We start from the raw sequence: 13,157 nt of genomic DNA, 5'->3' as shown, positions 1-13,157 counted from the left end.
TAAAAATAAATAAAAATTTTTAAAAGGTTCTGAATTTTATCATTCTAAAAATAATAATGAAATTTTAGCTCTAGAGCTTGTCTCCAGGCTAGAAGTAAGAGCCAAGGAGTGTAAACCCTCCTGGCTTGTATCACATCTATTGGCAATTCAAATTAAGTTTGAATGGGAAAAAAATATACCTGGAATTTTTTCATGTCCATTTGACAGGATTTAAAGAATACACTTGAAGGAGGTGGCTAAGTGGTTAAGGGCACTTACTACTTTTGCAGAGGAATTGGGTTTAGTTCCTAACACCCACAGGTTGGCTCACAACTGTCTAGCTCCAGCTGGGGGTCTGACATACTCTTCTAGCCTCTAAGGGCACCAGACACATGTGGTGCACAGACATACGTGCAGGAAGAGCATTCATACACATAGAATAAATTAAAAAAGAAGATGACACGAAGTATTTGAGGTGCTGAAACAAGTGTTCATCCATGTTAGGAACAGCCTGGCTGTAGTGTGAGTACTTTCTGTTCTCTATCTCCGTGTGTTCTCTTGTCTTTTCTTGAACTGACAAAAAATTACACCTATGTCTGATCTACTGACCCATATATGCCTTCTATAAGAGTAGGGAGAGCAGGCATTGACTCCAGAAGACTTTCCTGGTGAAAAAGGACTTTTCATTTTTGGAGTGTGGCAGTTTGAATATTGATGTCACCCACAGACCTATTTGCAAAACCTCATTCTCCATTTTGGAACTCTTAGGAAATCCTTGTATCGTTGGGGGGCAGCCCCTTTCCTGAACCTTTCTTCCTAGCTCATGAGGTGAACAATTTTGCCCTGCCAGCTATACCATTGCCTTCTGAAATATCTGTAATGGTGAGCTAAAGAAACAAACCTTTTCTCGAGTTAATTATCTCAGGCATTTTATTGCAGGTTTTTTTTTGTTTTTTAGTTTATTTAATGTGCATTGGTGTTTTGCTGTGGCTTTTGAGTTCCCTGGAACTGGGATTACAATTGTGAGCTGCCATGTGGTGCTGGAATTTGAATCCAGGTCGTCTGGAAGAGCAGGCAGTGCTCTTAACCACTGAGCCATCCCTGCAGCCTCTCTGGTATTTTATTATTGTAACAGAAGCTGACTGGGGTAGTTCAACTCTTTAACCTAGGATTTATTTCATTTTGTTTGTTTGTTTGTTTTTTTGTTTTTAGACAGTATTTCTTTGTGTAGCTCTGGCTGTCCTGGAACTGGTACTGCAGACCAGTCTGGCTTCAAACTCACAGAAATCCACCTGCCTCTGCTTCCCAAGTGCTGGGATTCAAGGCGCCACACCTGGCTCAATCTAGAATTCTTTTTTTTTTCTTCAAATATTTATTTATTTTATGTATACGAGTGACCTGTCATCATGTACACCAGAAGAAGGAATCAGATCCCATTACAGATGGCTGTGAGCCACCGTATGGGTGCTAGGAATTGAACTTGAGATCTCTGGAAGTAGAGCCAGTGCTCTTAACCACTGAGCCATTTCTCCAGCCCCCCCCTAGGATTCTTTAACACTACTAATCACCTAAACTGCACAAGCCATGGTTAACCTTGAGCTCAAACCAGGAAGTGTTTTGTCTGTATTTCTTCTTTAATAGTTAGGTAGTTGCTTTGGAAGGAGCCTAACTATTGTGGGATTTGTGATACATTTTACATGAAATGGTATCCATTTAATATGAAATTTGTGTAATTTAGTTCAAAGATTTGATCCCAGGATTCTTTTTTTGTTTTGTTTTGTTTTCGAGACAGGGTTTCTCTGTATTGTTTTGGAGGTTGTTGTGGAACTCGCTCTGTAGACCAGGCTGGTCTCGAACTCACAGAGATCCGCCTGCCTCTGCCTCCCAAGTGCTAGGATTAAAGGCGTGTGCCACCAACACCCGTGATCCCAGGATTCTGTATTACTCATTTCATATGCATCAGTATTCTATGACTATACTATCTATAAGAATACATTCTAGAATGAGAATCCTAGGAAGGATTAGACTTAGAACCATTCCTTATTTACCTTCTGCTCTAAGACTTGCCCAGAAGAGTTATTTAAACTGGGCAAGCATCTATGGCTGTGGGAGTCCTTTGAGGATGTTTGATGTTCTTTTCATGTTTTGTTACCAACTCTTTCCTCCCTTATCTAGCCCTCGCCTATCCTAGGCCTGGTGTGTTACCTATAGCTTTACTGGGAGAGTAGACTTAGGAGTTTAAATCATCAGAAGGTTGCCTTCTAGACATTGAAGATATTCAATGATAAAACATCTTTTTCATACTATGGTATATTGGTGATAATGGTGACATGATTATCCTTCCATGATGACCTGCTCTCCTCTTTCTGTTTGTGTATGTCTCCTGTTTCTCCTGCTCCCTATACTGTTAGTCTTAGGTGTTTCCCTGCTGTGCTTTGAACACTGGAGGAGGGTTGTAGCTCTTCTGTCTAGAACCAGAACCATAAGCAGTGACTCTCACCCTTGCTAATGCTGCGACCTTTAATACAGTTCCTTATGCTGTGATCTCCAACCTTAAAGTTATCTTTGATGGTACTTCATAACTGTAATTTTGATCCTGTTGATGGATCATAATGTAAATATCTGTTTTCTGATGGTCTTAGGCCATCCCTGTGAAAGGGTTTTTTGGATCCCCAAAAGGGTTATGAGCCATATAATAATGCTGCTACTTTCTCATCTTGCTCAAGGGTCTCCTTGGTAAGGCTTATCTGAACACCATGGCCCTTCCAGCTTCCCAACCTTCATCTATTTTTTTCCTCACCAAGTCTTTTCTTTTTTTTCCCTTAGTTTTTTAGACAGAATTTCTCTGTGTAGCCCTGGCTGTTCTAGAACTCTTTGTAGACCAGGCTGAGCTTGAATTTAGAGACACTCCTGCCTCTGCTTCCTGAGTGCTGGGACTAAAGGTACATGTGCCACCAATGCCTGGCCAAATCTTTACTTTCTTTTTCTTTTGGTTTTTCGAGACAGGGTTTCTCTGTATTGTTTTGGAGGCTGTCCTGGAACTTGCTCTGTAGACCAGGCTGGCCTCGAACTCACAGAGATCCGCCTGTCTCTGCCTCCTCAGTGCTGGGATTAAAGGCATTACCACCACCGCCCGGCCAAATCTTTACTTTCTAACATACTATATAATTTACATAATCCCTCCCTTGGTTTTCCAAGGCAGGGTTTCTCTGTATAGCCCTGGCTATCCTGGAACTTGCCATGTAGACCAGGCTGGCCTCAAACTCATAGAGATTTGCCTGCCTCTTCCTCTTGAATGCTGGGATTAAAGGCGTGCAGTAAGCAAGTATTTGTTGAATTACTGACATATAATGAGATGAATAAATTGGGTAAGCAAGACACAATAAATACATAAAAATTAATCATCATTGATAGTTTATTTAAAGCTCACCAAACCTCTGTCCCTATACCATCTGAAATTTACTCCAGTGAGATTACCTTCTTTTTCCTTTCTTCAAACCTCACAGTACTTTTTGTGTGTGTTGCTGGTAATTAACCTCCTGGCCTAGATGTGGTAGGCATGTATTCTACTGAGCCAGACCCCCACATTCCCTTCAGAATGATTTTTCTTTTCTGGTTCGGTTTTTTTTTTTTTTTTTGAGACAGGGTTTTACTGTGTGGCCCTGGCTGTCCTGGAACTCACTTCATAGACTAGGCTGGCTTTAAACTAACAGAGAGCCACCTGCCTTTGCTTCTTAAACACTGGGATCAAAGACACATGCCATTATGCCAGTGCAGACTGATTTCTTGTTTGGTTTGGAGGTTTTTGTGGTCGTTTGTTTGAGAGAGTTTCTTTGTGTATCCCTGGCCCAAGCTGGCATCAAACTCAAGAGATTTGCCTGTCTCTGCCTCCTGAGTGTTGTGATTAGAGGTGTGTGTCACCACTGTCTGGCTACGCTGATTTCTTTTTAAATTTTATTTAGTGAGCATTGGTGTTTTGCTGTGGGTGTCAGGTCCCATTAAACTGGATTACAGATGGTTGTGAGCTGCCATGTGGGTGCTGAGAGTTGAACCCTGGTCCTTTGGAGAGCAGTCGGTGCTGTTAACCACTCAGCCATCTCTCCAGCCCCAGACTGATTTCCTTTTTTGTTTTTTCAAGACAGGATTTCTCTGTGTAACCTTGGCTGTTCTGGAGCTCACTCTGTATACCAGGCTGGCCTCCAACTCACAGAGATCTGCCTGCCTCTGCCTCCCCAGTGCTGGGATTAAAGGCATGATACTGAGCAACTTTAATTCCAGCACTTGGGAGCCAGAGGCAGGGGGATCTCTGTGAGTTTGAAGCCAGCCTGGTCTACAGAGTGAGTTCCAAGACAGCCACTGTTTATACTGAGAAACCCTGTCTCAAAAAACAAGCAAACAAACAAACAAAAAAAAAAAAAAAAGGAAAGAAAAAGAGCGTTGTTTTTTGTTGTTGGTGTGTGAGGAATTGAAGAGGCTGTATTAGAAGAGGGTTGAGATACACCATGTTACCAAAGATGGGTGCAGTGATGGGGGAAATGGAGAAGTGGAGAGATTGAAGAGGAAGCCTGGGTTGACTTGAAAGTGGGAGGAAACTGAGAGGAAGGAACTGTGTGTGACTGTCAGTTTCTCTGAACAAGATAGAGACAATGACTGGCTTATAATGGAAAACAGTAGAATCAGGGTTTAGGGAACATGAACGAGTTTCATTTCCCTACAATAGATCACGTAAATCTTAGAATGATTGATATATTGAGGTAGTTTTGTTGTTGTCCAAGTGAATACTTGTGGGCTTTTGTTTGTTTAGCTCGTTTTGGTTTTGGTTTTGACTCACTATGGAGCCCAGATTGGCCTCTTGTAGTCTTCCCTCTTGTCTCTCCAGTGCTAGGATTACAGACATGTGCTACCATAGCAAGCTTTGGACTGCAGTTCTTTGCTCCATTTCAATCTTTTTGGGGGGGGCGGCTTCGAGACAGGGTTTCTCTGTATTGTTTTGGAGCCTGTCCTGGAACTCTATCTGTAGACCAGGCTGGGATCCTCCTGCCTCCGCCTCCTGAGTGCTGGGATTAAAGGCATACGCCACCACCGCCCGGCTCATTTCAACCCTTTTTATTACACTTATTTACTTCTTGGGTAACTTGGTGCATATTCTGTGGTGTACACGGGGAGGTCAGAGGATAACCTGCTAAAGTTCCTTTCTCCTTCCACCATGCGAGTCCTGGGGATCCAGCTCAGGCTTGTCATGGATGGCAGCGAACAAACACCTTTACTGGCTGAGCCATCCAGCCCAGTCCTGTGTGTTATAGATGTTTATAGTGTCACTGACCTCTACCAGCATGGCATTAGTAGCACACCCTCAATTGTAACCTCTAAAAATATCTCCACTATTGCCAAATGTCCCCAGTGGAAGTAAAATCCCCTTCTCCCTAGTTGAATTCTAGTGCCTTTCTGGGTCCCTTTATTGAAAGTTATTTGCCTAAAAGGCTTATGCAAATTTAGTTTAATTTAAATATAACTGACTTGCCAAGAATTACTAAGTTTGTAATAATTGGTCTTGAATAGAACTTTAAAAATCTTTTCAAGATTTATGCTGTCTAGTTGCTTTTTATTCATTCCGTCATTTTTTGAGGCAGGGTCTTACTATGTAGCTCTGGAACTTACTGTGTAGACCAGCTTGGCCTTTGATTCATAGAAATCTGCTTGTCTTTGCTTCAAGTGCTGAGATTAAAGGCTTTCATCACCATGGCCACCTATGTCTGGTTGATTTTCCAAAGGAGAAATGGTAATGGTTTTGGAAGGGTTTTAGTTTTATTTATTTTATGTGCTTGAGGGTTTTGCCTGCTTGTGTGTTTGTGCACCATGTGTGTGACTGGTGTCTGGAGGCCAGAAGAAGGCCTCAGACCCTTCTGAAACTAGAATTAGGGAGTTTTGAACCAATGTGTGAGTGCCAAGAATCAACCCTGAATCCCCTGCAAGAGCGACAAGTGCTGAAGCCCTGCTCCACTTCTCCAGCTCAGGCATAGCTCTGTTTTGTTTGTTGTTTCTCCCTGTAACAGCTATGACTGGCCTGGAACTCACAGAGATCTGCCTGCCTCTGCCTCCTGAATGCTGGCATTATAGGTGTGCACCACCACCTGGCCAGGCATATAGCTCTTTTAAGTAAAGAACAAAATCAAAATAAAACAAAAAACTTTAAAATGAAACATGCATAAAAAGAGAAAAGTTGATTGAATGTAACAAGAAATAGTAATGCACATTCTCTTTGGATTTCTCACTAACTAGCTGTTTGCTCAATGTCATCAGTGTGTGATGACATTTAACATTCTGCTCCTTCACAGGCTGTGGTGAGGGTTAGACATACAGATACAGTTGCTAAGAGTTAAGTTCTATTTTATGTGATAGTCACCTTCTTAAAATACAAATGCATATCAGCTGACAGTGGGTTACAATTGTAGTAAACATTACTGCAAATGCCTTTCTAATTATTACTTACCAAACTTTATAACTTAGGCTAGTTGCACCTTAAGGTGCTAAGAATACTTTTTTTTTTTTTTTTTTTTTGAGGAGGTTTCAAGACAGGGTTTCTTTGTGACTTTGGAGGCTGTCCTGGAACTTGCTCTTGTAGACCAGGCTGGCCTCGAACTCACAGAGATCCACCTGCCTCTGCCTCCCGAGTGCTGGGATAAGAGTCATGTGCCACCACCGCCCAGCTTAGAAACCTATTTTATAAGAAAGTGTTGTATATCTTGGATAATTTAATTAAGTAAATACCTAGATCCAAAAAGAGCTGGCTGAATTATGTGCTGTATAGTTTTGGTCATTACTTCTCCATCATGGCCTATTGGTGCTTTTAAATTGTCACTCTGTATATTAGTGGTTCAGGAAACAGTTGCAATGCAAAATTTCAAGTATGGTTTCTACTGTACTCTGTGGTAAGTTTGAAAAATCATAAGTTGGAATTGACTCAGCTCTCTGAGAACCTAAGTGAGTTATAACACTTGATCTGTTTTTGTAAGTTTGTTTTCCTCATTAATTTATATCATGTGGTTCAAACCTTTAAGATTTAAGCGAAAGCCTTAATGTTTTGTTTCTTCTACTAGATGCTACTAAAACTTGGCAGTACTGCATGTCCTCTGACTTCCTTGTCTTTGTGTACATTACGTTTCAGCACACTTCACATGGAGACGGGAGGCAAGAAGTCACCTCCCGCACCGGGCGCTCTGGAGCTCGGTGTAGAAACTCAATAGCTTCCTGTGCAGATGAACAGCCTCACATCGGAAACTACAGACTGTTGAAAACAATCGGCAAGGGGAACTTTGCAAAAGTCAAATTGGCGAGACACATCCTCACAGGCAGAGAGGTAAAGCTTGTGTTTGCTTCTACTGTGGTATTCTGCTAAATTTTTAAGGGCCGGGACACATATTAACAACTGGGAAGTTCTGCTTTTCTGTTGCTGTAAATGAATTGAGTGGATGCTCTAACTTAAATGAATAATGTTCTGTTCCTTTTCAGTGGAGAAATCAGTAAAATTGTCGTGAACATCATGCACAGAACTCATGCTCTTCTGTTCATAGGCCCATAAGCGCACCATACCTGCAGATCAGTAGTTATCTGTGTTTACAGGTTTATCCCATGGGTTTCCTTCCTTTTCTGAGGATTTCTAGTAGTCCTTGTTTACCAGGTTGTGCCGGAAGGCACATGCTTTCCCAGCTTTTGTGATCTTGGCTCTCTTGCATTACTTATCAAAGTACACGTATTGAAACCACAGAATTAATTTCCTCTTTGCATCTTCTTATGTGATGCAGAGCCTTTTTTCTGCTTTGACAGAGTTCTTGTATTTAGGTCTTGGCACCTGTTGTCTGACTAAAGTACTCTTTGCCCTTCTGTGTAGGGATTACTTCTGGGAAGTGTTTGTTGACACACCCCTGACACCTCTCTTACACAGCAGGGTTTATCTTACATCCATTGACTTGTTTTTCCTCCTCCACTCTGTAATGGTGACTGCTGTATGTAGGGAAGAGGTTGGTACTTGTTATACATGTAACAAATACTGGTCAGATGACTATAATTGTATGATTGAAAGATGCTTTTAATCCCAGCACTCGGGAGGCAGAGGCAGGCGGATCTCTGTGAGTTCGAGGCCAGCCTGGTCTACAGAGCAAGTTCCAGGATAGCCTTCAAACCACAGAGAAACCCTGTCTTGAAACCCCCCCCCCCAAAAAAAAAAAAGAAGATGCTTTTAAACGAGATGCTCTGGCTGGGAGAGGTAGTATGTGCCTTTAGTCCTAGCACTTGAGAGGCAGGCAGCCTGGTTACAGGGTGAATTCCAGGACAGCTAGGACAATAGGTTACACAGAAAAACCCTGCCTTAAAATAAAGAAACAAACAGCCTGGCAGTGGTTTGGCACACCTTTAGGCAGAGGCAGGCAGATCTCTGTGAGTTTGAAGCCAGCCTGGTCTACAGAGAGAGTTCCAGGACAACCTCCAGGTTGCTACAGAGCAACCCTGTCTCAAAACTAAGAAAAAAGAAACAGAGCAGTAAGTCCTTTATTTTATTTTATTTTATTTTATTTTTTGGTTTTTCAAGACAGGGTTTCTCTGTATTGTCTTGGAAGCTGTCCTGGAACTTGCTTTGTAGACCAGGCTGGCCTCGAACTCACAGAGATCAACCTGCCTCTGCCTCCCGAGTGCTGGGATTAAAGGCGTGCACCACCAACGCCCGGCCTGCAGTAAGCCCTTTAAATACAGCCAGTTAAGAATATAGTGACTGTTGATACTTCTCTTACAAACAGTTATTCATTTGACCCATAACATTAAAATACAGCCAAATAGAAACAAAACTCAGCAGTGTCTGCATTCACATAGAAAGTGACTGTGTTCATTAGGCCACACAGCAGACTTATAGCACCCCACTGGCTTTGAGAATATAGCTATGGAAAAGCAGTTAACAGACATTTCCTTTTTCTTTTTCTTTGACTCTGGCTGCTATGTAGACTGTGCTGTCTTCAGTTTGCAGAAATCTACATCTCTGTCTCCAGAGTGCTGAGATTAATGTTGTGCACTACCACACATGACATGAGCCCTATTTGACAGGGCAGGTGTTATGTGATTGAATTTCTAGGGCAGGATTCTTTGAGATGGGGAATCTCTGTATTTGAGGCCAACCTGGTCTACAGAGTGAGTTCCAAGACAACCAGGCCTACACAAAGAAATTGTCTCGGGAAAAAACAAAACTCAAACAGAAAAAGAGATGTGTTGTATGCCTCGCTCTCTTATGATGGATATGTCAGCACTGCATGACAGGCATGCCATGGCATTGATGCCCATAGCTCACTAGGGCAGGGACTAAGAGCGAGCCCTGTGCCAGTCACCCTGTCAGCAGATTTAGCTCTTTTGGTGTTGTTAATACTGGACCTTAAAGAAGTCTGGGAAGCCATGTTCTACCCTAACTAGAGTATTTGCCCTTTACAGTCTCAGTTTTAGCGACTATATTTTTGTGGATATGTGGAGACTGAAAACAAGGATCCCAAAACAAGTTGACTAGATGGAGCTGTCCCTGAGTGGGCCTTTCTTTTTTTCTTTTGGTTTTTTTTTTTTTTTTTTTTTTTTTTTTTTGGTTTTTACGAGACAGGGTTTCTCTGTATTGTTTTGGAGGCTGTCGGTCCAGCCTGGCCTCAAACTCACAGAGAGCCGCCTGCCTCTGCCTCCTGAGTGCTGGGATTAAAGGCGTGCGCCACCACCGCCCAGCTGAGTGGGCCTTTCTTAGGATAACACATTAGCTTTCACCAGTCCTAGATGTTTGCCCTGGTTTCCTGAGGTGGCAGAGGTAAAGGAACAGACACTGTTTTCTGGAGTCTGGTCTACTGTGTTTATTTGTAGTGTAGTCTTTCTCCAGAAGGCTTTAACAGTGGTGGTAACCAAAGTGGCTTAATTTAAGGTTCTCTTCAGTTTTCAAAAACTTTAGTCAAAATCATTTTCTTTTTTCTCCTTTTTATTATAAGTATGATCAGAATCATATTTGTAAACATAAAATTTATTATGTAGAAAGCAAAAGGTTTTTATATAGACATTAACTTTTGGTTTCACAAAAAAAGAGACTCATAGACATAATGATGTCCTCTATTATGACTATTTCCAGTAGTAATGCTATTGTTGCTATAATTAGAGTGTGTGTAGAGATTAGAGGACAGGTTTCTTAGACTCAGTTCTCTCCCATCACTGTTGGTGCACATTTCAAATTCAGTTGTGTGACAAGCACCGTTACATGCTGAGCCATCTTGCCAACCAAATAGTAGTGTTTTTGATTAGTAATGGGCCTTGACTACTGTCACTGGTGTTTGTCCTCGTGGGTTTCATACCATAGGAAAGGCAGCATAGTCTTTCAGGATACAGTGAGCCACAGTGTGACCCTTGGGGATCTCTAAATGTTCTGTTACAAATAGGTCCATAGGAAACATTATTTGCTACTATGTGTGATCTTATTAAGAATGTAGAATAGAGTCATAGGGAAAAAAAAAAGCCCTGGATCAAAGTGGCTAAATATTTCACATTGCAATGCACACTGCTGAGATAATTTTGAAAAAAATCAGAATTACCCTACCAAAAATGAATGTCTTATTTTTTTCACCCCCTTGCCTAAGCTGTATAAGAGACTTTTGTCTGGTTGTCTCAACCCATTTTTACTGATGTAACAGAATATCAGATAGTACCTTACTTTTTAGAAAAATACTTTCTGATAGTTTTGGAGACAGAAGTTCAAGATTGAAGGACTGAATTCCTTTTATAATGTCCCTCTACCCACCCATTTCTCAGTTATGGCCCGGTCATTCCCCTTCAATATTCTTCTGTTTAATGTAATGGCAGTTAAAACTCAACATGGGTTTTGGCCGGGTGGGGACGACACAAACCTTCAAGCCATAACCTTGATGGTTTAGACCATCAGGTTTATAATCAGATGTTACAAACCAAATCATACTTTTCCATTATAATTATGTAAATTTGTTATGTTACCTTATATTTTGTCATTCATTTTTGTAGGAGGAGGTTTGAGATATAGTCTGTGTATCCTTGGCTGTCCTGGAACTTGCTTTGTAGACCAGGCTGGGCTTGAACTCACAGAAATCTGCCTGCCTCTCTCTGCCTCCTGAGTGCTAGGATTAAAGGCATGTGCCACCACCGCCCAACTCTTTTTTGCTTCTTTTATGTGTATATTTTGCCTTCAGGAATGTAAGTGCACTGCCAGCAGAGGGCAAACAGGGCATATAGGAGTCCCTGGAAATGGAGTTACAGACAGTTGTGAGGGGCCATGCGAGTGTTAGGAAATATGCTTGGTTTTTTGTTTTGTTTTTTTGTTTTTTTGTTTTTTTTGAGGAGCAAGTGCTCTTAACTGTTAAGCTGTCTCCAAACCCATTATGCATATTTTAAGTGATTTCCTTTTTATACCCTTTATTCATTTTTAAAAGTTGCATTGTGTGTTTGTGTCTGTTGTACTCACGTGTGCATGTGTGCACATCACTGCTAACACGGGGAGGTTAGAGGATGACTTGTGAGAGTTGATTATTTTTTCTTCCACCATGTGAGTTTTGAGGATCAGAATTAGGAGGTGGCCAAAATGCTTTGTCGTCTAAGCCATCTCACCAGCTCTCATTTATTAGTTATCTGTTGGTGACTTAGAATCTTTATGTTTCGGTTGTCTATTATAGCAGTTGTTTATAGGGTATGTGGGGTGTGTTTGTGTGTGTGTGATAGGAGGAGGGGGCGGATTTACTTGGGCCTACAGACGTGGTTCAACAGTTAAGAGCATGGACTATTCCTCCAGAGGATCCAACTTTGATTCCCAACAACTATGTCTGGTGGCTCACAACTGCTTGTAACTTTAGCTCTAGGCTAGAGCCTCCACAGGCACCTACACTCCTGTGCACATACTTAGCATATGTAGATAAAAATAATTAAACATATTGTGCATGTGTGTCTGTCTGTGTGCATATGTGCTCACAAGGGAGCAACATTCCTTATCATTTGTATAGATTGTCTTTGTAATCTGGTCTTCTGGCTATCTGTGTTTAAAATGGAGTTCTAAGAAGTGAGTCTAAAGTTGTGCCCAACATGTACAGGACATACGTGGCCACCAAGCTTGCCTTTGACAGGTATATGGTACTTTCATGGAAACCCCTGACACTTGTCTTCTTCTCTGGGCATATTACATTCGTCTAGACAGGGATCTTTTCTTCTGCTTGTGGCAGAGTTGGGAGTTGTAGCAGGTTGTCCCAATTACTACTTATTTGTCATTTTTGTTCCCATGCCTTACTCCTACCCCCTGGTTTCCACCGAATGAGTTTCCAATCTTGGTGGCTACTTTTTTTCTTTATGCCTAGGGCCTCTTAACTTTTTAAATAATGCTGGCCAGTTGGTATTTTCTCTTCATATATTTCCTTTATTTTCTGTCTACTTGAGCTGGGCGTTGGTGGAGCACGCCCATGGGAGGCAGAGGCTGGCGCATCTCTGTGAGTTCAAGACCAGCCTGATCTACAAGAGCTAGTTCCAAAGCCACAGAGAAACCCTGTCACGGAAAACCAAAAAAAAAAAAAAAAAAAAAAGAAAGAAAGAAAGAAAGACATACTGAGAAAAACAAACAAACAAAAAGGGATTATTTTCTGTCCACTCTGTGAGAACAACTTCTGCTTCTGCTTCTTTTTCTTCTTTGTTCTGTTTTTTGAGGCAGGGTTTCTCTGTATTGTTTTGGAGGCTGTCCTGGAACTCACTCTGTAGACCAGGCTGGTCTTGAACTCACAGAGATCCACCTGCCTCTGCCTCCCGAGTGCTGGGATTAAAGGCGTGCGCCATCACTGCCTGGCCTTTAATTCTTACCTGTTTACTTAATTAGCAGTTCTGGAGATTGAACTCACAGTATTACATATGCTAGCACTGAACCCCTAGCCTATGATTCTAAATACTTACAAGTGTTTATCATCAGTTGTAATTGGTTAAACATGATCTTGTGGCATACTAACCTTTCTGAGGCTTCAGATAGTTATATATTTTAGTCTGTTTTTTTTTCCTTATGAAGACTATGTTAACAAGTTTGTAGGAATTTTGGGAAATAGACAGAGAAAAACGCATAGGCATACTCTTTTGAAAACAATTTTTATATTTGTCTTTAGGCTATTCAAATACATTCTTTC

General features: G+C 41.5%; 1 protein-coding gene across 10 annotated transcripts in view; it reads left to right on the top strand.

The window, feature by feature from the left end:
* Positions 1 to 13,157, top strand: part of Mark3 (microtubule affinity regulating kinase 3) — an 81,438-nt gene that overhangs the window by 6,745 nt on the left and 61,536 nt on the right. For all 10 annotated transcript variants that reach the window (XM_040742430.1, XM_040742423.1, XM_040742429.1 and 7 more), the window contains exon 2: positions 7,145 to 7,336. In XM_040742430.1, coding sequence (XP_040598364.1) covers positions 7,145 to 7,336 — 192 coding nt within the window. The remainder of the gene's footprint in view (positions 1 to 7,144; positions 7,337 to 13,157) is intronic.

Source organism: Mesocricetus auratus, unplaced genomic scaffold (assembly GCF_017639785.1).
Source record: "Mesocricetus auratus isolate SY011 unplaced genomic scaffold, BCM_Maur_2.0 Super-Scaffold_15014, whole genome shotgun sequence".
NCBI lineage: Eukaryota > Metazoa > Chordata > Mammalia > Rodentia > Cricetidae > Mesocricetus > Mesocricetus auratus.
Note: the sequence above shows the minus strand (reverse complement) of the source record. Positions and strands in the feature narration are given on the sequence as shown.